General features: G+C 36.2%; 2 protein-coding genes across 12 annotated transcripts in view; both read right to left on the reverse strand.

Moving 5' to 3' along the window:
• LOC132177009 (MADS-box protein JOINTLESS-like) overlaps window positions 1–6,052 on the reverse strand; it is a 69,032-nt gene extending 62,980 nt beyond the window's left edge. For 4 of the 6 annotated variants that reach the window (XM_059589203.1, XM_059589202.1, XM_059589201.1 and 1 more), the window contains exons 1-2: window positions 5,669–6,052; window positions 5,114–5,322 (exon numbers count right to left, since the gene is read on the reverse strand). In XM_059589203.1, coding sequence (XP_059445186.1) covers window positions 5,114–5,295 — 182 coding nt within the window. In that variant the 5' untranslated portion in view covers window positions 5,296–5,322; window positions 5,669–6,052. Of the gene's footprint in view, window positions 1–5,113; window positions 5,323–5,664 lie in introns of all 6 variants that reach the window. The other 2 variants (XM_059589200.1, XM_059589199.1) reach the window with 2 other exon arrangements.
• A 5,096-nt stretch (window positions 6,053–11,148) lies between these two features.
• On the reverse strand, window positions 11,149–25,597 carry LOC132177008 (MADS-box protein JOINTLESS-like). 6 transcript variants are annotated; one of them, XM_059589194.1, is made up of 9 exons: window positions 25,421–25,583; window positions 25,254–25,304; window positions 24,674–24,867; window positions 18,085–18,163; window positions 16,944–17,005; window positions 16,750–16,849; window positions 11,926–11,964; window positions 11,710–11,844; window positions 11,149–11,446 (listed from the first exon to the last, which is right to left on the reverse strand). In XM_059589194.1, exons 3-9 carry the CDS (start codon window positions 24,853–24,855, stop codon window positions 11,378–11,380), a joined length of 666 nt encoding a protein of 221 aa, XP_059445177.1. In that variant the 5' UTR covers window positions 24,856–24,867; window positions 25,254–25,304; window positions 25,421–25,583; the 3' UTR covers window positions 11,149–11,377. The 6 variants fall into 6 exon arrangements, with proteins under 6 accessions (XP_059445177.1, XP_059445179.1, XP_059445175.1 ...); XM_059589196.1 differs by having other exon boundaries at window positions 11,710–11,841; window positions 24,674–24,869; XM_059589192.1 differs by having other exon boundaries at window positions 24,674–24,987.
• Between the last annotated feature and the right edge of the window lie 1,804 nt (window positions 25,598–27,401).

Below are 27,401 nucleotides of genomic sequence, written 5' to 3' on the forward strand. Positions count from 1 at the left end.
AAATTTAAAAAACTTTCAGAACAAGAATGTCTTCGTTTAGCCCTTTCTCAACTAATTTGAATCAAAATAAGATGACAGGTCCTAATTACGTGGATTGAAAATGTGATTTGGACATTGTGCTCACAGCTAAGGGGCACAAATATGTGCTGACCGAGGCTTTTCCAAATGATGCAGCAGCAAATGCATCTGAGGATGAGAAAGCACGACATGATCGCTGGGAGAAATCCAACGAAATGGAAAGTGATATGTTTTGGCCTCTCTATCAAACGTGATCCAACATCAACTTCAAAATTCTGATCATGCTTCTAACATGATGGCCATCTTGAAAGAAATGTTTGTAGAGCAAAATCTTGAAGCGAAAGAAGAAACAATGAGATCTTTGTTAAATATAAAGATGGCTGAAGGTACTCTAATAAGAAAACATTGTCTAGCCTTGATCGTCATGCTCAATACACTGGAGGTTCTGGGTGCTAAGATTGATAGAGAATCTCAAGTAGACATTGCTCTACAGTCTCTCCCTTATTCATTCAATTAGTTCAGGTTGAATGTGTCAATGAGTAAAAATGATTGCACATTGGTTGAACTAATGAATGAGTTTATCGTAGCGAAAAAATCCTCAAGACCAAGGCTTCACTTAACATTGCTCGGCCCTCTACTTCTAAGCCAAAAGGTTTTAAGAAGAAGCCGATTAAACAAGTGGGCAAAGTTCTTGCCAACAGGTTTAAGAAAGCCGAGAAATGAACAAAAGGCAAACATATTGGAAAATGTTACCACGGTGATAAGCCAAGGCATTGGAAGAAAGATTGAACCAAGTGTCTTGCTTCTAGAAGTCAAGGTAAAGAATCTTCCTTCTTGGTTGAAACATGTTTAGTTGTGAATCCAACAAATTCCTAGTGAGTGACTTCAGGATCAACTAATCATGTCTGCAATTCATTGCTGGGGTTACAGCTAACCAGACAACTGAATGGAGAGATGTGCTTGACACTTGGAGATAGGACAAGGGTTCCGATCGACTCCATTGGAATTTCTAAAATTTATTTCAATTCAAGAGTTTTAATATTATTAATTCGTCTCTATGTACCCAATATACGCAGGAATTTAATTTTTGTGATTTTTTAGGGTAAATGCGGTTATGCCTCTATTTTGAGTGAAACCGCGATAATACAAAAGGATAATTTATTTATTTGTTCTAGTATAATGATGGTTTGTATATTATTCCTCCTACTTTATATTCTATTAACAATTTTGTTTTAGTACTCATGATACTTTACCACTAAAAAAGAAAGTTCATTCAACTAATGAAGCATATCTTTGTCACATCTTTAGCACTTACATCTTGGTCACATTAACTCAAAGAAGATTCAAAGACGGATTAATGACGAGCTTCTGGGCCCATTGAACTTTGGGAATTACCCAGCCTGTGAATCATGTATTGAAGGTAAAATGACGAAAAGGTCATTCTCTGCAGAAGGGTATGGAGCCAAAGATTCGTTAGAATTAGTGCATACTGATGTATGTGGTCCCATAAGTAGTTCAAGTTAGAATTAGTGCATACTGTGAATCACCTTATAAGTAGTTCATCATGTTCACTAATGATTACTCAAGGTATGGTTATGTTTACCTAATGCATAAGAAATCTGAAGCCTTTGAAAGATTCAAAGAGTTTCGGGTTGAAGCCGAAAAACAATTAGATAAACATATTAAAGCCATTCGATCTGATCGAGGTCATGAATACTTCCTCGAGGACTTCAAAGACCATTTATGAAAAGTTAGGATTATATCACAGTTGACTGCACTGGGTACTCCTCAACTAAATGGTACAGCAGAAAGAAGACACAAAACACTCTTAGAAATTGTAAGAGCTATGATGCGTATTGTTACTCTACATGTTTCTTTTTGGGGATATGCTTTAAAAACAGTAGCATACTTGCTGAATATGGTTCCATCTAAGTCTGTTTCCAAGATACCTACAGAATTGTGGTTGGGACACAAGCTTAGCTTGAGTCACATCCACATATGGGGTTGCCGAGCACATGAGGAGCTCCCAACAACTAAATCTTCCCTAAGCTATCCGGACATACCTGCAGACATGACCAGGTCAGTCAGCATCACTAGCAATCATGTTCAGACATGGAGGACACATGTTCAGACATAAGGAAAACCGGAGACAGCGTGTTCCCTAGCATGTGGGCTACTCTCCGGACATGAAGGGTGGTTTGGGAATGTAACCCTAATCATGTCCGGACATGACTTTTACATGTCCGGATTCCACAACTTAAAACACGATTTTGTTCTTTAAAATACCAGTTTTGCTCAATCTTTCTATATCTCTAACAGCACAATTTTTTAGAGAACCTAAACGTAGCAAAGAGACAGTTTTTGGCGTACCAAGTATCTTGATGTGTTGATACACAAGATAACTTGAGGTGTGTGCCATGAAGCCGTGTTCATATGTTAAAGGCTCTTGGAGTTTGAATTAAACCATAGTGCTACTGCACGCTTATTCATTAACGAAGTCTATTGGTGAGTCGATAAAGATTCTATGATAAGTTTGACTAGTGAGGATCTAGAGCCAAGTGAGAACCCAAGGAGGTGAGTGAGGAGCTCATCTGCGCTAGGAGCCTTACCGTTACAAAGGATTGTAAGTATCTATGTCTTTGTATTATTCTTCATAGTGGAATCCTAGGTTTGACTGCCTCAAAAAGGTTTTTTCTTAAGTCGTCAAGGTTTTTCTCTTCGTCAACAAAAATTATGTTGTTGATAATTGTTGTAATTGTGGTTTAATATTAATGTTTGTTTAATTAAAATTGATATTATAAACTGCATTAAATTGTTATCCACATTGTTAGGGGTCTAAATTTGGATTTTTAGGTTCTAATTGCCCTAACTCTCCTACTGATCATCGATATTTTAAATGCCAAGGATTTGGTCAGACCACTTCAGATTGTTGTAAGCATATAATTATTTCTCTTGTGGAGGAAATTGTAGATGAAGAGAATCACATAGGTGAGCCAATATTTGATGAGTAGGTAGGAAAGAAGAAGAAGTCATACGCCAATCAAGGAGAATCTCTAATGGTTTGTAGGAGCTCGGGAGCAGGCCATTTACATGATCTCATGGCAAAGTATGTGATGTTATCATTAATAGAGAAAGTTGTTGTGACAAAGATAGTGAAAACATTGAATGAGGTACAAGTATTTAAGCAATGCTTGGTTCGGCTGAAGTGTTACATTCCTATGAACACATGGAATTTGTTACTTGGTCAACCCCAACAATATGATAGAAAGGTTATTCATGATGTGTTTAAAAATATTTATTCTTTTATGAAAGATAGAGTGAAGGTGGGTTTAGGCCAAATAAAATGGAGAGTTGTCCCAAGCCACCTAAAGGGAGAGGGAAAAATTTTGTTGTCAAAAGCCGAAGTTGAAAAGGCCTTAGTGGAGTCTACTTATCCAATGCCTTTATTTCTCTAGAGGAAAATGAGCACAAAAATGAGTTGCCTCTTATCATGGATACGATACATTATGCCATGAATTTAAAGATGCCCTACACGTGAAATAACATAGCATTGATTTCATACTTGGTGCTAGTCCTCTTAACAAGGCACCTCATACAATGAATCCTTAGGAGCAAAAAGAGTTGCAAAGGCAAGTAGATGAGTTTATTGCTAAGGGGTTATTGTTCCAACCCTTGTAATGAAAAGGGATGGTTCTTAGCATTTATGTGTTGATATTAGAGCAATGAACACCCACGTGGAAGCCACTGTGGATAGAAAAAGCTGCGGGAGGAGGGCGTTAGTCAATCAATGAGCAAGTATGATTTGCCCGAATGCAATGCGGAGGTGGGCTCCAAAGCAGCCCCTGGAGAGACTCTTTTGAACGTCTCTATTGAGTGACAGAGCTCTTTTTATTGAATATGAAAGATGAATTGATGTGAACCAACTAGTAATTGAGAGAGCCGTGATCTTTAATGGCTATTTCGAGAGAGACTTAACCTCTAAAAACACATTAAACCATATTCTAAAATGATAATCAACTCATATATTTCTTATTGATAGTTTTCCTTTAAATAGAAAACAATAGACTATTGATTGCATAAGAGACTAGTTAGGTCTTTATCACTTCTAAGACTAGGTCGACTCTAGTAAGGAAAGATTCTGAATTAGAGATCTATGATCCTATATTAGCCTAAAAATAAATGCAGATAATAAATAGAGATTTACTTTTTATTATTCTCTAACTTAACCCTCAAGGAAAGATTACATAATGAACCGGCAAGACAGGTCGACTGATCATATAGGATAGATCAACACTTGCTGCATTTTTAGCAAATCATTTAGAAGGAGAGAACAAAATGGAGCCTATATATGTTAACAACTTGAACCGTTTAGCACAACTAGTCTGGTGTTTTTGGGTTTTGTGATCTCTAGTGAGGGAATTAAGATGGATTCAAGAAAGGTGGCAGCAATCACAAGTTAATTTTTTTTCTTTTTATCGTTGTTTTATCAGAATTTTCAACTCTATTATTGCACCTATAACTAATTGCTAGAAAGGAAGAGTTTTCAAGTGAATCGAAGAATGTAATTACAATGTAGGACGACATGTGTAAACTGAGGAGATGAACAAGACAACACAATTATAAGTTTGTGGCTTCATGGTAAGAATTTGTCTTCTGAAGTATGCTCCTAAATTAGTGCTATATTTTATGAAGACGTCCTTTTATAAATGCTGTCAACTTCTCTTTGATTGGAGTGATCGAAAAGGCAAATAGGTAGCAGCGACACATTAAACCCTTCATGGTAAGATTAACTTCTCTTCTTCTAAAAGTTGAAAACTGTGGTTTGCAGAAAGCAGAAGACTCGGCAGTACTTAAGTTTTCTTTATTTGATGTATCCTAGTATATTTTTTCAGTCACTCCCTCTTTAGGTTTGCTCAGTCTTGTTGTTTGACTCGGATCTTTATTCTCTCTCCCTCCCTCTCAAGAAATGATAGGACTCCACGATATCAAGAAATGATAAAAGTATTGGACAATGCATGAATAAAACGATCAAAATGTATACATACACTATAAGTAGAAAAACTAAATGTTTCTCAAAGTAGAAAGAGAGAGAAACCTTGAGCTGGCGTAGTCAAAGAGCTTTCCAGTAGAAGAGAAGACGATGAGAGCAATTTCAGCATCACAGAGAATTGAGAGCTCCAGAGCCTTCTTAAACAGCCCCCTCCTCCTCTTAGAGAAAGTCACCTGCCTTCTCGTTGTGTTGTCAATCTTTTTTATCTGGATTTTCCTCCTCGTCATTTTTGGGAGAAGAAAAATGATACGACCCTTCACATAAAACCAATCAAAATTATCAGTCCCAACTTAGTAATTTCTAGGAAGAGTAAATCGCTTTAGAAACAATTATCTTTAACAAAAGTTTCAACCCAAGTATCTCAGAGAGAGCAAATTCAAACTCCTATGCATGAAAAATACAGAAAGGGAGAAGCTAATTTAATGTTAATCATGTAGAAAATCAAAAAGAACAATTAAAGTGTGAGAGTAAACCAGAAAGAGAGAGAATAATAGAACGAAGAAAGTTCTTTTAAAAAATGAAGAATCAAACTGCACTTGGTCTCTCCCCCCCAAAAAAAACGATGGAAAAATATGAAACATATGCTGAAATTTCACCTACCCTTCAGACAACAATCGGTTAATTTAGCAGATCTTCCTCCAGTCTTCTACTGATTACGCATTCTATAAATGGAAAATATGGAGAGAGAGAGAGAGAGAGAGAGAGACTGGAATATTGTAGAGTAAGAACAAAGGAAAAAAGAAAGATGGGTGTTGCATAAAACAGAATAAGAGCAGCAATTTTCCAAATTAGGCCAACAATCTCTAACCAACCCTAGTTTGAAGAAGCACTGTGGTGAAGAGGAAGAATAATTGATGAACCCTACTTTTCTAGCTTCATTGTCACTTTTTGTAGGCCTGCTGACATCTCATACACAACCAGACACAAGCCTGGCATTAATGGCTTTCTGCCACCAAAAGTTTTTTGAAGATAGGGAGAGAGAAAGAGAATGAATGAGATGGACAGAATAAAACTTTTTTTTTTCTCCTTTATTTATTTAAAAATTCTGGTTCCATTTTGGGTGAAGCCAGGTGATAAATTGGGAACGGAACTTGAGGTTTTCCTGGTTATTTTATATGGTCAGGTTCGCTTCCCGTACAAATTGACACGCTTCATCACTGGACAGAAATTTTGACATGTTTGTATCCCGTTATGTACCCACAACCGTCATTATATATATATATATATATACATTTTCCTTCGTTGAGTAAATCTTAACTTATATATTTTAAGAAAGCAACTAAATTATGATATTGGTTAAGCTACTTAAGACTATTTCATTAATATTGTAAAATATAATATATATAATATTTGTTTTTTTGAAAGAAAAAAAAAACATTAATATAGTATTTCATTAATATAGTATTTTTTTAATATTTAGTATAATATATATACTATATATATTATAATATATACTATAAAAATATAATTCAATATATAGTATTAAGATAGATAAAAACATAATATATAGTTTTTTTTTTTGAAAAAAAATATATAATATATACTATAAAAATATAATATATAGTATTCATTAATATAGTATTTTTTTTTTTTAACATGGAGGGATGGCAAATAATTGGAAAAATATCTAATTATTGGTTGGACTTTGACACTCGTTTATAAAAAGGGGTAGGCAACCCAAATAACAGCCTCGAACCAACCAGAAAAAGGCGCCACCATAAGAGAATCAGGAAACCGTCGAGAATTGATTAAATGAATAATCCGGCCCATCAAGAAAACAAGGGTGGCCACAAAGGGCTACTAACAAAGGCAATACAAGAATAACCGAAAGAAAACCTTCTAGTACTCTTACAGAGAGAACCAACATAGAATCGGCATCGAGAAAGGTTGAGTCAACCACGCTGATAAGCACCCAAACCCCAACAAACAAAATTGGTGAACAAACACCAAGAGGCAAAAATACAACCAGAAAATAAAACAACAAATAGTAATACAACAAGAACGGAAAAAATGCAGAAACACCTCTACAACAACTAAACCAGCAGATGAGGCAACAAGGCATGGGTGTGCAACCCACGCGCCAGCATCTTCATCGGCCCCCCACACGCCGGCTAGTGGGGGACCGATTAAGACGTGGAGCCTAAAGGCAAGGAGTGGACTAGATTGTGGAGATCTTGGCGATGCACGACGAAGGGACACAACAAAAAAACATTAGTTAATTAAGTAGAAAAAGTTCTCCAAACCCATAAATCAGTAGCTGCAGGACTGGGGCCGCGTTAGGTGGCGACAAGGTGAGGGGAGGCCGGAGAATACGGTTGAACGGCACCATGGAGGGTGGATCTGCCAAGGTAAGATAGATTGAGCTTCAAAAAAGCCAAATCTAAGACCCAAAGCAGATCCAACCGGAGGAGACAGCGCAGCAACATAGAAGAAGCGGTAAGGTGGCCAAGGGGAGGCTAAGGTGGCGATTTATGGAAGAGAAAGTATAAATCATACAAAGCAATGGATAAGGCCTCAAACGAGGCAAAAGGAGCTAGAAGAAAATCTAGCTGGTAGGAACCTGAAGATATAGTCATAAGAGAAGAAGGAAAAGGTTTAGCAGGGGGGAGGAGGGAAGAAATGAGTTCTTCCCGCCTCCTGAAGAGAGTTCTTTGGTTTTGTCTCTTTACGGCTAGAGAGAAAAGAGACGAAACCCTAGAGATCATTTTTGTCGAAAATGTGCTTAAATGCAAGGTTTACTAATATGAAATCCATCAACTCTATGTAAAATACTCATTTGGAAGAGGGCTTCCAAATACATTGTAAGCTAAACCCGTGCTGACGAATAACTAACCTGCAATGAAGAGGGACGGTATAGTAATGCTAATATCAACAAAAGAACATTCTCACGTGCTTCTAGACATGATGAGCTCCACATCTTTCGGGATTGGCTTGTTTTGAGTTTGGTGCATTTCATGTAACGGGTTTGTATGGTCTTGAAATATGGTTTTTGATAAGTGCCAAATATTACATATTTGGACCCCTTTATTTTCATTAGTCAATCCTTTAGCTGTGTTGCTATTTAATATTTTGTATTAGTTTTGTATTTTTAGTATTTTGTAGGTCATTGAAGAAAAACTACAGCTTTAAAGGGAAAAATGAAAAGTTTGGAAGAAAGAATACTTTGAGAAGACCTAGATTGTGTGGTTAAGTCTAACCAAATCCAAGAAAAGGTTAAATCAGATTAAAGTTCAGATTGGATAAGATTTCGGATCGGATTCAAATTCAGATTCTGCACACGTCTTAGTATTTTGACCATAACTCTCCGCTCAAATATCAGATTGAAGTGATTCAAACGGCGTTGGAAAGCTAGCTCAAAATACTACAATTTGTTGTGAAATAGGATTTTCGTAATTCTGAATTTTCTATGCCAAAATCGCCCCGTAATTAAAGGACACAAATCTGGACGAATCCTATTCCGATTTCAGACTTCTATTTTGACTGGGAGACAGACCTCCGAATTATCTAGGTTTACTTGGGCTTCTAGGACTTCCCTAAGCCTATAAATAGACTTCTTTGCATTCAAGAAAAGAGACACAATACCAGAGAGCAAAATTCTTTTGTTTAGTTTTTCTTTAGGTTTAGGTTTAGGTTTAGATTTTATTTTTATGTGGAGCTAAATTCCCAACTAAGGTTGGGGATGAAGCCTCACCGATGAAGAATCAATACTTTTATGTAAGTTTTTATTATTCTGATTTTATTGGGTTTTATATTTCAATTGTTTTACTTCTAATCAATTGTATGGAGTGATTCTTGGATATCTCTTGTGATTCAAGGATACATGTGATGATTTGAGATAATTTCATATGATTGATTGCTTGCTTTTAACTCATAAAAATTGGATATCCCTTGTGATTTGTTCTACGGATACATCTGGTGTTTCAATTGAATTTGGATTCCTTTTGTGATTTGGTCAATGAATGGATACATGAGATGGTTTTGATTAATTCTTTGAAGCATAGTAAAACATATCTATGATTTAATTTGTGAAAACTTCGGATTAATATTGATGAACATAAAGTATGTTGTTATGATTTGGTGAGTGTGAATTCCCAAACCTTAGTACCTTTATCCTTAGATTTACTTATTTTATTTAGTTTATATTTATCCTTTAATTTTCAAAACTCAAAAATCAAAACCCTTTTGGAACTAGATTAGGATTTAATTAGTTTAGATATAAATTGCTATTTCAAAAATACAATTCTCTGTGGGATCGACCTCGCACTTGCAATCCATTAAACTACAATTGATTCGTGCACTTGCAAGTTAAATAAATTTGCACAACAGTTTTCTAATCCTTCTAGACTAAGAGGAAGGGGGTACATACAATTTGTAAATCTAGCATGGGGTGTGCAAAGTTTTAATCATTTTGTTAATTCGGGAAGAATAGCCTCTCATCATATTGCAGTAGAGACATTCGGCATATTAGTGGGTCTTGTTACAAACCTTGGGTAGAACTCATCTTTAAAAACCGGCTTGCAAGGAAAGAGTGCCCAAGAGCTTATATATACATGGCCAAGATTAAACTTAATCAATGTGGAACACTAGGATCGTAACATACCATCATGCTTCTGTGACCGACGTCCATGGCGTCCCACTCTATAGATGGAGGCACTTGCTTGTGAGAGCTCCGTTATACAATAAATGGTCATCATTCAAGCTTGTTGAAAACACATTGAATCTCTTTCGGCTTGCAAGAGGTGAATTTAAGAATTTGGTTGTGTTACCCACCTAATTATCAATAAGGGAAAGCAACAAAGAGTAAAAGTAAACTCAACGGTACATGATTTGCTTCTCTTACCGTTTTATGCGGCCAATTTGAGAAAAGCGAGACATTTGTTTGTCAAATTTCTTACTCACCATTTGTTCGTATCGAGTCTGTTATTGAAGAATACACTTCTTTATTTGGTTTTGGTTTATTTTTTCTTAGGATCTCCCGTTATCTTTTCCTTTAGAATTAAGAATAGTAAGGGGTCCTCATTTCTATTTTCCAATCAATTAAAAAAAAAAAAAAAAAAAAGTAGCTAACTAACACAAAAAATTATTAAAAAAAAAAAAAAAAAGGCCCAATAATGGAGAGGATTCGGTTCCCACTAAGTGAAGGTTTTTTTCTCATTGGTGTAAAAGCATTAAATGCAATCCTACTTTACTTTGGTTTTGTCAAGAAGAGTAAAACATGCTGTACAATGATATTTATTTTTCTTCACTGGGTAAAATTAATCTCTTACAACAACCCTACGTACTGGAGAAAATTAGAGGAAGGACCACAATGCAAGAAATTGATCTCATTATGGTTAGGCTCAGTACAGTAGGTATGAAACCTCACTCATTATGGTTAGGCTTAGTGCAGTAGGTATTCTTTGTTTGGATATGGACTTGGTCCAAGTCCTATTTTTGTACAAAAAAAAATTAAAAAATGCACCCACTTGAAAAAAAAAAAAAATGTTGAAACTAGTGGCGTGGTTGGCTAAGTAGACATGAGCGGAGTGAACGGAGCGAAGCGACATTAACGGAGTGGGAGTCCATTGGCCCATGTGTGTAATTAAGTTTGTGGGGGAAACGACTAGGTTGTGGTGGTACGGTATAGGGTATTTTGGAGATTTTCAAAATACATCCGTACAATTAAGGTTTAGGATTTCCTATATATATATATATATAATGTAACCCTGAATCATTAATAGCAAAATACAGTCGCACTCTCTGTGGAGGTAGGCACATTGGTTGATCTTGGGCCAAGACTTGTTTGTTGAACCTAGACTCTGATACCAATGTTGGGTGATCTTAAGCCTCTCTCAACCCCAAAAATTAGCTCAAGAGATAAAGCTTTTCCTCACACTTATAAATTGTCCACCTACTCCTTTCACAACCGATATGAAATAACCCCAACATAGTTTGTCAAATTCGATCCATATAGGTGGTGTTTCTACAATTACAATGTTGTAGATATAATAATTCTAAAGCTCTTCATAGGTTAAGTACGATGTCTTGCAAGTTTCCCAAATAAAAGTCAGGCAAATGACAGCTTCATCCTGCTCATTTTATGCATATATATCCTCAAACAAGCAAATTTTTGTTTTCCAGTCTACTTTATATATAGCCCATTGAAACAAGTTGGCCTTGATATATTATTCATGCATAACATAAATCAAGCATCCAAGGCTGATCACCATATATATATACATATGTGGGACTTTATTTTGATCAACTTGCGGAAACTAAAATTTGTTTTGATCAACAGTTAGCTGGGTTTTACTTAGACATGCTTGTTTTTCAATAGAGAAAATTAAGCGTCTCCATGTACTCTTGACTTTCTTTATCTTTCAAAATCAGTTCGGTAACCTGCAAGATATACCAAGGTAATTAAATAGTGTCTCTCCAGCAGCAGCACATTATGTCTTTGGCATTTGGTCACCACTCAGCCAGTGCAACCACTAATTAATTTCATATTATCCTTATATTTCTAGATAATATATGCCTAAATGTAAGAAGATTATATATAAATTTGAACTTAAGATATCCCTGGATTGAACTCTTAATTTAACTACATATTATATGCAGAAAACCAGAGAAAGAAATTTAGTGTTGCAATGTTGCAAACTTACCCCCAACTTGAGAGAATTGTCGATGTCTTGGTGTTGAGGAGGATCAGCTGACCTGCAATTATTATTTGTCATTGACTCAGATGACTGGCCTTTTTCAATTACATGTGTTATAATGTTAAGTTGATTCTCCATCTGCTGAAAGAGACATTGTTCACCAATTGATCAGTAGAAGGGAAACAAAGAAAAAAAAAAAGGAAATTCAATTAGACATGATACCTGTGTTGGTTGCTGATTATCCTCCATCAGTTGGGCTCCCTGCATTTAAAGAATAAGATGAACAGAGAAAGATAAGTAAGACATGTTAGCCCTTAGCCACTAAGGTAATTTAGCCATATAGGGAACACACTCTGAGTCTACCTTCCAAAAAAATGTCTTGTGTTAGGTTTTTAATGTTGGAATAATCATTATCAAAACTTCTTGGGGTATAAGTTGGTCTTAATATATGGCCTCAGACTTGGAGGAAAGTTGAAGATCAAAAGTTGTTGATTACAAGCTCGGTCAAAAGTCATTCGAACAAGAACATGGAGGCACTTCAAGATAAGGTTCTAGTATGCCTTGATCACAGCCATGATTGAAAGGTTTTTCGATTGGGTGCTCAAGACTTTAAAATTCAAGCTCTAGAAAAGCTCAATTATAAGCATGATTGCATCTAGTTCAAATGAGGGTGAATTTGAAGACTTACAGACAGTCCCAATAGCAATGGTGAACGCAGCCCATTCAATGAGTGCGGAACAATGGTATTTCGCAAAATGCCTTGATCAAAACCTCGATTGCACAACGTTCAAATACAACAAAACGAAAAATTGTGAAACCCTAACTCACATTCATACAAGAACTTATCTTGTTCAAATGAGACTACAACAGACTATTTTAAACCTTAATTTGCATAACTATAGTAGCACTTACTCATCGGGAGCTGTACATGAGGGCTGTAGACGATAAAAATTGCAGACACTTCCTCAAGTATGACTAAGTCATAGCCTAATCTAGCTCTACCAGAACATTAAGGAGAACCAAGGTTTACACTAATCGGAGATTCTCATTGTGGGATTCGAACCCAACATATTCATTTATCAAGTACTTTGTGTAAGTTTATTTTGGCTAATTCGGTGATATGTTTGTAATCAGTTTAAAATGAGGTTTAGCATAAAGAATTGAAGATATCGGGATTTTCAATCTAGAGTGTTCGGACACCCAGAGGACAGGTCCGGACAGCAATTTTAGAGACATCAACAAAGACTGACTTGTCCGGATATTGTTTCTCGAGTCTTCATTTGAGAAGACATGTCCGAACAGCCAAAAGACGTGTTTGGACATGATTTCCAGAGAGATCAAATTGCAACACATGTCTGGACAGCCAAAAGACGTGTCCGGACATGATTTCCAAAGACTCCAATTTACAAGACATGTCCCGACAGCTAGAAGCCGTGTCCGGACATGATTTCTAGAGAGATCAAATTTCAAGACATGTCCGGACAGCTAGAAGTCGTGTCCGGACATCATTTCCAAAGAAACCTATTTATAAGACCTATCCGGACATATTGGGAACATGTCCGGACTTGAATTCCAAAGAGTTCATTTTATTCTGAATGTCCAGACATTATGATGTCATCTCTGGACATGGAGGGACGTAACCCTAGCCGAGACCGGACATGTACTTAACCTTGTCCGGACACAGTTGATTTTTTAATTGCTGTGCTATTTTGATGCAGCTTGACTTGAGAGGTTGCAGCAAAGAACAACAATAAAGCAACGGATAGGTAATTCTAGATATTAAGTCTATCAATGATCTGAGAATTCTTCTTGAAAAACTAGATACTCTCTAGGTTTTGAAGGAAAAAGAGGAATAAACTCAACTATGAGTAATTTTTATTAATAAAAATCAATAATAAACGTAAATTTCCCTTTTACTAGAGGTTATAAGCATATATTTATAGCCCAAAACCCTAAACTTAATAAAATAATGAAATAAAGACTCCCAAAACCCTAATCCTAATAAAATAACAACATAAAGTCGGCTAGAAAATAAAACAAACTGACGGCGCTCGTCCGGACAGGACATATGGCTGTCCGGACGGCCACGACAAAAAAACATAAAGAAACATAGGCCGTTCGGACGGGACACCTAATGGGGTCTTCTGCTAGCCTTCCAGAACTGCACGTTCGGATGGTCGTTCGAATGCCCCTGCGAACAGACATTTCTGTCCGAATTCTTGAGCGACCCGATCTGCATCATCCTCCCCTGGTTGGAGAGAATTCGACCTCGAATTCAGTCGGTTCTTTCCACGGTCCTTCCGATGCCCTATCAACTCGTTCCACTCACCCTTCCTCAAGATCAAAACAAGACAACACCCCACAATAAGCGTGGTGTTCTTCATCATTGAAATACTTTTAGGGTTGTCGTGAAGGCCCCACACACCACTTGACAATTCTTTGGATTTGCCGTACTCCTCTCGTCTCTTCTCCTTTCCACGTGCTGTGAAAGTACTCAAGAATGAGTCAGCCGTTGTTTTCCTTGTGAACATATAATTTTCTTCATCCGCATAAAACTCATCATAATCATTGTTAGGAGAGTTTAAAATACCTTCAACACCAAGGAAATCAACATAATCAACCTCTTCACCATTAAAAGTAGTATATTCACCTGGAAGGTCTTCATCAACCTCTTCATAATCGGCGATGTCATCCGTGGGCTCTTCCTTTTCCAATGGGTCATCTTCTTCAGGGTAGATGCTGTCAAACATAGGAGAAGACCCTTCTTCTTCGTACTCTTCCTCTACGTCGGATGGCAAAGGTCTTTTAATGGGATCTTCCGCACTAACATCGTCATCATAGGTTGGTAGGGAATCTCAATCCACGAACCCTTGTGAAGGATCTTCAATGTCTTCATACTTGAACTCTTCATTAAGGATTTCAGATTCTAGGAACTCCTCATCAACGGACTCACCTTTCCCCTCCATATATAGATTGGATAGATGGATTTGAGGTTGGCGAGTAAAGGTCAAATTGGCCTGTCATGGACTCTCCGCCTCATCCCATGTTTCCCTAAACACCTTTTTTTTTTGTAGGAATTTTCTATTTTTCTTGTCATAGCCATAGACCCTTGTCTCCAATTCTGTGATTTTTGGCCCATGGTATACTTATGGGGCAAGAAGGCGACTTGCATGTATTTCAATAGTTTCTCCCAACTATTGATCTTCAATTTGCCTTGCCGCACCTTATTTTGTTTCAGTTGTTGCCACCACACAAGCAATTCTTCCCCGGAATGTGCATACAACCAAAGCAACTCATCGTTCATCGGGCACCCCTTTGAAGTCAAGAACCTCTTCAACAGCCAACAACCAATCCAGAAATTCTTCGAGTTGTAGATCCCCGTAAAATTCTGGAATATTGAGTTCGAACCCGTTCCCCCACCTATTGGCATGAGCTTGCACATGGTGCTGACGTCCGTGCATTCCGCGCTCTGCAAAAGGGTTTCCAAATCCATTCCCATGTTGACCACACCAGTCGGATACTTGGGTAGTGAGATCTTCAATTTGATCCCTCATAGCCCTGAGTTGATCCTCCGTGTGTTGCCAACGTTCAGCGATAGATTTGCCTTCCCCTTCCGCGAATCGCTGTCTTGGTTGGCGACGACAACCGTTCGATCCACCACTCATGTGCCACAAGCGAATTGCCGGTTACTTCTTACGGGTTATTTCCGTGCGCACATGCACCTTGATCATGTCTACACAAAAGTCACTCCTCCCTATTCATGGCAAGTAATTGAGCTCTGATACCAACTGATGCAGCCTAACTTGCTAGGTTGCAGCGAAGAACAACAATAAAGCAGCGGATAGATAATTCTAGATCTTGAGTCTATCAATGATCTGAGAATTCTTATTGAAAAGCTAACTACTCTCTAAGTTTTGAAGGAAAAAGAAGAATAAACTCAACTATGAGTAATTCTCATTAATAAAATCAATAATCAACATAAACTCGCCTTTCTCTGGAGGTTATAAGCATATATTTATAGCCCAAAACCCAAAACCTAATAAAATAACGAAATAAAGACTTCCAAAACCCTAACCCTAATAAAATAATAACATAAAGTCGGCTAAAAAATAAAACAAACTGACGGCGCCCATCTAGACGGGACATATGGCGGTCCGGACGGCCACGACAAAAAAAAACATAAAGAAACATAGGCCATTCGGATGGGACTCCGAACGGGGTCTTCTGCTAGCCTTCCAAAACTACACGTTCGGACAGCTGTCCGAACGCCCCTTCGAACGGACGCTTCTGTCCGAATTTTTGAGCAACCCGATCAGCATCATATTTTCTATGTATAGCATCTATGATGCGAATACTATGAGCTAAGAGATTGATTGAGATCTAGAACGTGAGTGACTTGTCTCTCTTAGAGTGTAGGTTGTGCCTTTCATCCACAGATCAATGAGCAACACATGAAGCCAATTGGAGCTTCGGTGAAGGAAATCATATAGAATAAACGGTTCAGAGGTTTTGTAAGAATTACTGTAGTCGCGGACAAGTGGGTCATTTGTCTAGTACATTGGATTGTCAAGTACAAAGATTTTGTATGTTTTGACATTGTGTAAATTCTTGTCTTTCTATAGTGAAGTGATTTCTTGTATTTGGTTGCTTCAAAGAGATTTTACATTTAGAGAGTTCTCTAAATGGTTTTCTCACCAAATATCTATGTTCTTTATGATTCATTACATGTCTGAATATTTGGTTGATGATATTGTGTTAGGTCAGATCTAATTCCGCATATTGTTTGTTAAACACCTATTCAACCCCCCATAAGTGTAGATTGGAGTCAAGTAGTTTTTTCACTTTGCTCTAAAATTAAGTAAATGTGTACAACTATGTATTCATGACTATCATCACCTAAGAAAGCTCGAAGATATTTTACATTATATTTTTTGGAATTATAGTAATTGCATGAATCTCTTCTAAATATCTCTCATTTAGAAACATGTAAAAGCTTCATTGTTCCTTTATAATGCCAACAAACAAAGACAACAAAGAGAGTTACACCTTTGCATTTGAAATGCGGCTCAAGCCTACTTTGAGAAGTTGCTCTAGTTTCTGTAGTTCCTCTATATTCAATCCTTGGAGCTCTTCTCCCTTCATCTGCCTGTAATTAGGTGCAATCATTTTTTACATTAATTTTGTGAGGAATGTGCATGCCATTGCTATAACAACTTGATATATGAATGTTGTCACAATACCTCAGTTCATGAGCCTTCCCCACGATTTCATCGCTCAACAAGGTGTTGGTACTGTTGGCACGCTAAAAGGACACAAAGAGTTTCCATTCATGAAGATTTTCAGTACTTGTTCTGTTTACAAGCACTTTTGTAATATTTAAGGATGTTGTAAATGGTACAAGTAGTTGGTTCTTAGAGTTGTTCCAGAAAATGCATCTAGCTTTTCATTTTATGGTACAAGGTTCATAACAAGTATTTATAGCGAGTAATGCTGCACATACTCCTACTTTTCTATACCCATTTCTTCACATCCATAGGTAGATTTTAAAACCATCATTGAATTAAAATTCAATAAAGATCCATCTTATATCTAATTGTGGTTTTAAAAGCCACCTATGAGTATGGAAAAATAGATGTGGAGAAGTGGGAGTAAAAGCATGTTTGAGATTGTATTTGAGAAATAGAGCTTTTAAGTCAAAAAGTGTTTTTTGACAAAAGCTTCATTTTTAAGCTTTTGCTAAAAGTGTGTTTTGGCATTTTTTTTTTTTTGGCCTTTTGGACCCTTAAAAACGATTTCAATTATTTTTTACCAAACGGATACTTTTTTTTTTTTTTTCAAACGGACTTTTTCAATGTTAAACGCACTTTTAGACCCCTCAAACGCACACCCAAACAGGCTTTAAGTGTAGCATTACTCATTTATAGCAGACAAACTCCTAAAAAACTAACATAAGTCGGTTTAACAAAAACTGAAGTAGCACACTCGTACGAGATCACTTGTTTGAATGAGTCTGCAATAAACTCCAAAAAAAAAAAATCATCCCTCATTCATATGAGACATCGAACGAGATAGCAAACAAGCAATTTTGAAACTCCACTGGATCATGCAAGATGGTTGTTAATAATTCTAAACATCCTGTAGGTAGAGGTTGGGTGCGGCTGCCTTGAGTTTTCCCCCTTGCCTTTTATTCTTTTAACTTCTTTCCTTCTTCTTTTTCTTATTAATTCAATCTTTACTCATCCGAGAAAAGAAACATGCAGAGTTTGAAATCTCTGCGCCTTAAAAATATTTGTTCATTTATCTTGAGAAACATGATGAAATGCTAACATCGAAAGGGACATATATCCACCCGCAAAATATATATATATATATATATCTAACCTGCAGCTCCACAGATGGTTTGTCCATTTTGCTGAGATTCTTTGAATGCAAATTATGTCTTTCAATCACCTGCTGCATACTTCAAACAACAAACGAATAGCTATTCAGTTCCTTCCTCCTCTGTTTTCCTTAGCATAAAATGAAAGTGGAGATGAAAATTACCAACTTCTAAAGTAGACTTTGACAGTAGATTTGGTGCTAATGAAAGAAATGTATCTTACAAGTTATAGAACATACAGCTTTGACACGTTACTAACTGTCCGTTACAAATGAATAAAATTCTTGTAGTGCCACTATACTACATGCATGGTTTAAGGACCCTCATCTTTTTATATTCGTTATTACCCATCATTTCATTAATCTAGATGATCACTGTTAAGTGCCAAAATATTCATATTTTTAACCCTTAACTTACATGTATTAATCTTTTAGTTTGGTTAATTTATGTCATTTTACTTCCTTTTTGTATTTTCTTTGTTTTATAGGTTTTTGGAAGAAAAGAAAGCGTTTCTGGAAAAATTTCAAGCTTAAAGGGCAAATTGGAAAGACCTAGAAGATATGGTTAAGCTTAACCAATCATGGTTAAGTTTAATCCAATAAAGAAAATGAGTAAATCGGAATTTCTCAAATAATAGTCAAAATCGGATTGGAGGCAAAATTGGATTCTGCATACCTCTCGATATTTTGACCATAACTTTCAGCTCAAATATCCGATTAAAGTGATTCAAGTGGCATTGGAAATCTAACTCAAAATTATACAAATCATTGTGAAATATAATTTTCCCAATTCGGAGCGCCGTAAGGCCAAAATCGCCCCACAATACAGGACCACAATTCTGTGCGAATCCTATTCCGATTTGGACTTAGGTTTTCTTTATTCTAATTGGACTTGGACTTAAATCTCCGAAATTCCTAGGATTACTAGGGCTTCTAGGACTCTCCCAAGCCCTATAAATAGACCTCTAAGCCTCACAATTAAAAACATCCTTGGAAGAGGCACAACTTTGGGGAGAGGAATTGGAGGCTACCTTTCGGTTCTTTCTTTACCTTTCTTTTTTCTTTTATTTTTAATTATGTGTAACTAACTCTTAAGGAGGGCTAGATTGAAGCCATAATTATGTTTATTTAATATTTCAATATTGTCGCCTTTGTAATGATCTTGTTGTGCTATTTAACTTGATTAATACCTGCTTGCATGAATTCCTCATATGTGTGTGCCTGATCAACATATGCATGTGGTATGGACTAGTTAGTTAAATCAATTTGGATGGTCGAGTCCTGGATTTAATAAAAGTAACAAAAAAATTTACACCGCGGTTCTTGGGTTAATCAACATGGGGAACCGGGAGTATACGCCCATGCCCTAGGCCTCATGTGTCTGTCGATTTCCATAGAGTATATGTTTTCTTAAGGAACAACTTAGTATACACCATGCTAAATCCCTTAGAAAAGAAAAGAGTTAGAGTATACGCCATGCCTAACTCGTTGCTTAGGAAAATCTATAGCTTAAGGAGTATACGCCATGTCCTTAGGTTGACAAACATTAGATATGCATAACATGATCAAAGCATTGACATATTGTTATATTATCTAAGTATGATTAGTGGTGGATATCAAAGCCCTGCTTTTACCTTCACTTATCTTTATATCTTTTTATTTCTTTTTCACAATATTAATTCAGTGACAAGTTGATATTTTTAATTAATTCTAAACAAAATTACAATCCTCGTGGGATCGATCTCATACTTGCTGCACTATACTATTGTTTTAATCTTATGCACTTGCGAGTTAAAACGTACTAAATATTATCTATTAATTTAGGTAGTATTTAGCACAACAATCACTCCTAATAGTCTTAAGTGCAATCATAAGGACGATAAAAGTAAAGACTGTCACTCTTAATGAAGACAATAAAAGTAAAGATAATCACTCATAATAGTGAGGACAATAAAAATAAATACGATCACTTAGGAAAGTCATATATAAGATCAATCCTAAGTATAATAAAAGTAACAGTAATTTATATCACGTTTTACTTATTTTTATCTCATAAGCATGCATATTGGGCCCTTTAACGACATAATTTGAAAAAACAGACCCATACAGAATTAAATAGGACAATGAGAAAAACTCATTGAGCTAATTTGTAAAAATTGCATTCCCGGGTGATGCAGATATAGTTTACAACGGCTTATCTCATCTTATCCTATTTTACATTTCAGTCTTTTGTTTAAACTAGGTTTCTTTGTTAGTTTGTTATTCTATCTTATCTTTCAGTCTTTCATTTTGAATTAGGTTCTTTGTTAGTCTTCTATTTGGTTTAGTCTTCTTTCATAGACTTTTAAACCAACTTTATTTCATTGTTATTTTAAGGCTAGGAGTCTTGGGCTATAAATATATACTTATAGCCTTTAACAATTCAGTTTATAATTATTATTGTGTTTTGTTTAATAAGAATTACTCAGAGTTGAGTTTCTTCTTTGTGTTCCTTCAAAACCTAGAGAGTATCTAGCTTTTGTCAAGAAGATTTCTTAGATCATTGATAAAATCAAGATCTATAAGTATTTATCCGCTGCTTAATGTTGTTATTCGCTGCAACTCACTAAGTCACGCTGTATCAGTTGGTATCAGAGCTCCAGTTTTCTTTCCATGAATGGGTAGGAGCGATCGTTTGGCAGACATGAACAAGGTTCACGTGCGCACGGAGGCAGCACGTAAGAAGCAACCGGCGATTCGTTTGCAGCACATGGAGGAGAGGTTTGGTGGTCTAACCATGCGGAATGAGGGGCGTGCGCGCACCCAACACAGGGTCCCTACCGATTACTTGGCCGACATGGATGGTCCAAGCATTTGTCGTCGTCAACCAAAACCGAGATACGAGGGGGCGGAAGACAAATTTATCGTCGAGGATGAACCTGTCAATCCTTATGCGGGGCGCGGAATGCGGAAGGAATTTCCAATGACACAAGCCCATGCTATATCACGAGACACAGGCGTCAAGCTCGACACCCAAAAAGAAAAAATAGAAAATTCCTACAAAAAAAAGGTGTCTTGGGAGATGGCGGAGGTCAAGCATCAATCGGTGTCCCGATACATTGGAGGTATGTACCGGCAATTTCATACTACATGCACCATGGGAGGCAAGGTGGTCAAGCTTGTCATCGATCCAAGGAGTGGTATGAATGTAGTCTCGGAGGAAGTAGTTCGGAAGCTAGTGCTTGAGACCAAGAGACATCCTACTCCCTATCGGTTGGAATGGCTCACGAAAGGAAACGAGGTAACGGTTTCTAGACGTTGTCTAGTGTCTTTTTCTATTGGAACTAACTATGTGGATCATGTATGGTGTGATGTGGTCGACATGGATACGTGTTACCTATTGTTGGGAAAGCCATGGAAATATGATAGAGCTGCTATCCATGATGAAACACAGAACACGTACAACTTCATGTTTGGTAAAACCAAATTGAAGTTGCTACATAGCCCATGGGCGGAGCCAAAACCTTCACAAGGGAATGATCAATCCTTTGTAGCCAAGCAGGAGTTGACAGACAAGGAAAGCGGCATCAAGGGAGAGGTGCCGGGGCCGATAAAGGAGTTGTTGGGGAGATGTATCGACATAGTCCGAGCAGAGTTACCGAAAGTAATGCCATCATTGCGAGACATTCAACCTCAACTTGATTTGGTATCGGGAACTAATGTTACTAATCATCCGCACGACATCAAGAGTCCTAAAAAGCTTGAAGAATTAGAGAAACAAGTGGAAGAGGTAAACCTTTCAGAGAGTATCGCAATTTTTCATGAAGAAGAACCCTTGGAAGAGGTAAGTCTTTTGGAGAGTTTTGCAATTTTTCATAAAGAAGAGGAACCCTTAGAAGAGGTAAATCTTTCAGATAATTTTGCACTTTTTGACGATAATTCTACATATCATGTGCCTGATAAGAGCTCCAAAGATAAAGTCTTCGATTTTAGTGTTGAGCCAATTGACTATGTTTATTTCATTGGGATAGATGCTATTTTATCAAATTATTCTAACTAAAATTGTGATGAGATCTATATGGTGGAGAAGACTTTTCTATTAAAGATTGAAAGGGTCTTTATGAGTTCTTTGGGGATTCTCATAGCTTGTGGGAAGAGCAAAGCACGAGAGAAGCATGACAAGTCTACACAGCAAAGACGTGCGTGGGGATTTCACGACAAACATCAAGGTACTTCGATGATAAGAAGCGTCATGCTTATTGTGGAATGTTACTTCGTCTTGATCTTGAGGAACGGCGAGTGGAATGAGTTGATTGGGCATCCGAAGGACCGTGGAAAGAACCGGCCGAATTCGAGGACGAATTCTCTCCAACGTGGGGAGAATGATGCAGTTATAGTTTACAATGGCTTATCTTATCTTATCCTATTTTACATTTTAGTCTTTTGTTTAAACTAGGTTTCTTTGTTAGTTTGTTATTCTATCTTATCTTTCAGTCTTTCATTTTGAATTAGGTTATTTGTTAGTCTTCTATTTGGTTTAGTCTTCTTTCATAAACTTCTAAACCAACTTTATTTCATTGTTATTTTAACGCTAGGAATCTTGGGCTATAAATATATACTTATAGCCTTTAACAATTTAGTTTAGATTATTATTGAGTTTTATTTAATAAGAATTACTCAGAGTTGAGTTTCTTCTTTGTGTTCCTTTAAAACCTAGAGAGTAACTAGCTTTTGTCAAGAATATTTCTTAGATCATTGATGGAATCAAGATCTAGAAGTATTTATCTACTGCTTAATGTTGTTATTCGCTGCAGCCCACTAAATCACGCTGCATCACCGGGCCTCAGAACACTATTCACACTACTACCCTTTTTCTCTCTCTCTCTCTCTCTAGCTCAGCTCTTTTCTCTCAGACTCTCTTTCGTTCTCGTGATATCTCTCCCTCTCGCAAGTCTCGGATAGGAAAAGAAAGAAACAAGAAGAAGAAAAAGAAAAAGAAGAGAAACGAAAAGAAGAGAAGGAAGTGGCCAGGGCGTGCGTTAAACTGAAGGGGGTGGGGTGGTTTTTATAGGCAATTAATAATTAAACTTAACCAATAAGTGGTAAGATGATGACTCATGAAGGTCACTCACTCAAATTTACACTTTTTACCATTTTAACCTACGTACGTAAGTCACTTAATTTTGTCTTGTAGCTAAAATATCTTCCATATTTAAAGCTTCTTGACTTGACTTGGCCAAAAGTTATTCATGGAGTGATTATCCCATTCAATCAATCGATCGGGTAGGATTTTCCTAGATAAATGTGGTAGAAAGAACTCATTTGTCGTACAGTACTGTACTTATGTTATTGGTGGTTCTATCTTTTGACTCAACAGTATGTCCATGCATTTAAAAAAATTATTCCCGTGTTAGTGATTACATATCTACGACGACTCATTTTTAATTTATTATTTTTTTTATGAATTAGTGACGACAAAAAATTGTAGTTATTGATAAGTAAGCAATAACGACAATGTTTAAATCGTTGCTAAAAATATGGTCGCTAAAAACCGATTTTCTTGTAGTAAACCTAACCAATTAGTAGGATATGAACAAGACAATACAATTTGTCTTCTACAGCATAATAATCCCGAAGTATGTTTCTAAATTAGTTCATAATATATATCATTCATGTGCTTTAATTGCACTTCTATATCAACTGTTTTAATCCCAAAATATGTTCCATTTTCACAGTTACGTGTACACGTCAATCAAAACAAGCTAGTGGCAATTATTCCAACCAATATTTTACGAGTGATTACAATGAAATATATATACTAGAATATGCCTAGTTGATTCTTTAATTAACTATATAAACAAATAATTAGTGAGTGGTGTAGATGTTCAACAAGAAAAAGAACATTTCTATATAGAAATGTTCTTTTTCTTTTTTTCCCCTCCAAGGATAGATGTAGATCCATTTTTCTCATAACAAATAAATACGTTTTCTTTCAAAAATGGGTTGGTTTTTTAATCTAATAAGTAAAACTATCACATCTTTAATTAGAACACGTGATTTTCATATACATTTTTAACATTTACGTAAACTTTTAATAGGGCGTGTGTGTGACTAATTGCATCTCTAACAACTTGCGTAAAAGTCACAATTCTCTTAAATTTAGCTAATTAATATGAGCCAAAAATCTCTCCTTTCCATCCTTCAAATCCAACTTCTAGTTCATCCGTACGTACGCTATATTTTATGAAGCGCAGAAACATAAACATCTAATTCAGAGGAGTGAATAGGAAAGTAGCTAGGTAGAAATATCACAAGACACTGCAGGTGGTGGCTTATATATATATCTAGCAAGGTGATATTAACATCTCAGGGGTGAAAGTAGAAAATTGTGCCTTGCAGAAGCCATAGGAGTCGGTAGTACTTTTCTTCAGTGATCAGTCTTGTTGTTTAATTTGGATCTTTTATTTTGAGCAGTTGGCTCTCACATATTCTCTCTCTTTCTCTCAAGAATGCATGAATAAAACGATCAAAATGTATACAATAAGTAGAAAGATGTTTGTGAGAGAGAGAGAGAGAGAGACAGAGAGAGAGAAAGAGAGAGAGAGAGAGAAACCTTGAGCTGGCGTAGTCAAAGAGCTTTCCAGTAGAAGAGAAGACAATGAGAGCAATTTCAGCATCGCAGAGAGTTGAGAGCTCCATAGCCTTCTTAAACAGCCCCCTCCTCCTCTTACTGAAAGTCACCTGCCTTGCAGCCCTGTTGTCGATCTTTTTCATCTCGATTCTCTTCCTCTTCATTTTTGCAAAAATCTCTTTACAAAATGATATGGAGAAAGAAATAAGAGATATATAGATGTTATCCTTGTACAAAAGCTAGAGGAATAATAACCCTTCACAAAAGAGGAATCTCAGAGAGAGCAAATCAAACTCCTACACTACACATGAAAAGTATAGAAAGGGAGAAGCTTTATTAAGGGTGAGTCATATAGAAAATCAAAACATTAACAAAAATAAAAAGAAAAAAGAAAAAGAAAACCAGTCCTTTTCACAAAGAGAAAGAGTATATAAAACTAATAGAGAGTATAATAGAAAGCTAGAAGAAAGATCTTTCAAAAAAATAAAGAATCAAAACTGCACTTGCTCTCTCCCAAAAAGAAGAGGAAAAATATGAAAAATAAGCTAAAATTAAACCTAACCTTCAGAACAATAACTAAATTTAGCAGATCTCCCACCAGTCTTCAAGCATTCTACAAATGGAAAAGGTGGAGAGAGAGAGAGAGAGAGAGAGAGTGGAATGTAGAGTTAGAATATTAAATGAAAAAAGAAAGATGGGTTTTGCATAAACCAGGATAAACAGCTGCACCTTTAGAAATTTAGCTTAGAATCTCAAACGAAACCCTAGCTTTAAGAAGCACTGTGGGAGTGAAGAAGAAGAAGAATGAACCCTACCAATCCAAGCCTACTATTGAGTTCGTAGAGGTGTTGACGTCTCGCACAGAACCAAAAGTTTTAAGATGGGGAGAGAGAGAGAGAGAGAGAATGAATGAGATATACACAGAATGAAGCATCTTTTTTCTTTTTTTTTCCTGTTTTAAGGAAAAAAAGAAAAGTTCCGTTTTTGGTCAAGCAAGAACTCATGGTGAGTTTTGCTTTTGTACAGATTGCCACGCTGCATAATAACACGTTTGTACCCTCGTACCGGTCATGCCTGAGGAGTGTTTTCTGTTTTTTTTTTTTCCTCCATTCCGGAGCTACTATTACGTGTATATATATATATGAAAATCATATATAAATACTTTTTGAAGGTGACTCTAGCTGATCCTAAGAAGGGACACTGTTAGCCGACATGTTCTGCGCCTTCTTAGAGCACTCCTTGCAGCCTCATTAAAATTATTTTTTGATTATTTTAGTGAGACAATTTAATAAAAATAGCTTAAATCTCCATTTTTCAAACTCACTACTTTAACAAAAAAAATAAAATAAAATAGTGAAGGGAGCAGTACTCACCAAATATAAAAAGTGATGTCACTCACCTATTGATTAAACAACTTATTTCTCTCTCTTTTGTTTTGCTTTTAGTTTCTCTCTCTTTTTTCTAAGAATAAACAAATCTTTGAAAAATGATATTTAAATGGAATAGAAGTAGATTATTAAAATAGTGAGGCTATTGTGGATGCTCTAAAAATGTGAGTTGTTAAAATAATCAAAAATGCACTTTTGATTATTTTGATGAGTAAAATTTGGTGAGCCCGGTCGAAATACTCTTGTGGACTATAATGGTCACTATTTTTCTTTTTTGTGTTTCACGAGAGGAGAAATTAAGTTGCACAAAAGATCATAATTATGGTAAATAAGATGAAGGTAATCTCTTAAGGTACATTAATAAAAGAAAGAGTAATATTATAAGTCACTTTTGTGTTTCTCTTATGTCACTCCAAGAATGATATGACTTCTAAAATCATTATTGGCCTTGTAATTGATTTTTATTGAATTTTGATCAAGTTGTGATTTTAAAAGCTACCTCATTATTAGAGTGACAGATGAGGCAAACAATAATATGTAACTTCTAAAATTACTCTTAATGAGGCAATTACAAAAAAATTTACCGTCAAAGATGGAATACAAAGGAGAGAAAACTATTAAAAACTAAAGCTTCAATACACTCAAATCTCACTATAATACAATATAAATTATTCTCCAAATGAGAAAACAAAAGAAAATACAAGAATATAAACTTCTCATTTGCAAGGAAAAGCATTTGTTGCTCTCTTTTTTGCTTCGCAGTCGCATCAACATATTCCTTAATTTTCTCTCTTATTTGAATCCCTTCAAAACTAAGAAGAAAACTTGGGATCTTCTATTCTTTCACGTGTTGAAGATCCATTGTGAGGGGCGAACAATTTAAAGGAAATCCTACACAAGGTCACAAATCACCATGTTATTGACGCACACCCCTAAGGGAGGAAAGACTACCTTCTAAGTAGGGGTGAAAACCCGGTTGCGATTAGTGGTTATTGGCTAAAACCACTAACCGCAACCAGGGTAGCCGGTTGGTCAAATTAAAAAATCAAAACCGGTTAATCGGTTATGTAATAACCACCCGGTCACCGGTTGGTAGCCAGTTATCCACATCGGTAACCATGTCGATCTTTAAAAAAATCGAACATTTTTTTGCCTATTTTGAGAATTGAGCGTATTTTTTAGGCTTAATTTATAAGTTTTTTGCTCTTTTTAAAAAACTATTAGGGCCTTTTTGGCCCTTTTTCAAATTCTAAAGATATCCTCACTATAAGTAACTCATTCTTTTAGAAAAATCATTCTTAAAGAATAAGGTGCAAATATAA

Source organism: Corylus avellana, chromosome ca4 (genome assembly GCF_901000735.1).
Source record: "Corylus avellana chromosome ca4, CavTom2PMs-1.0".
Lineage (NCBI taxonomy): Eukaryota > Viridiplantae > Streptophyta > Magnoliopsida > Fagales > Betulaceae > Corylus > Corylus avellana.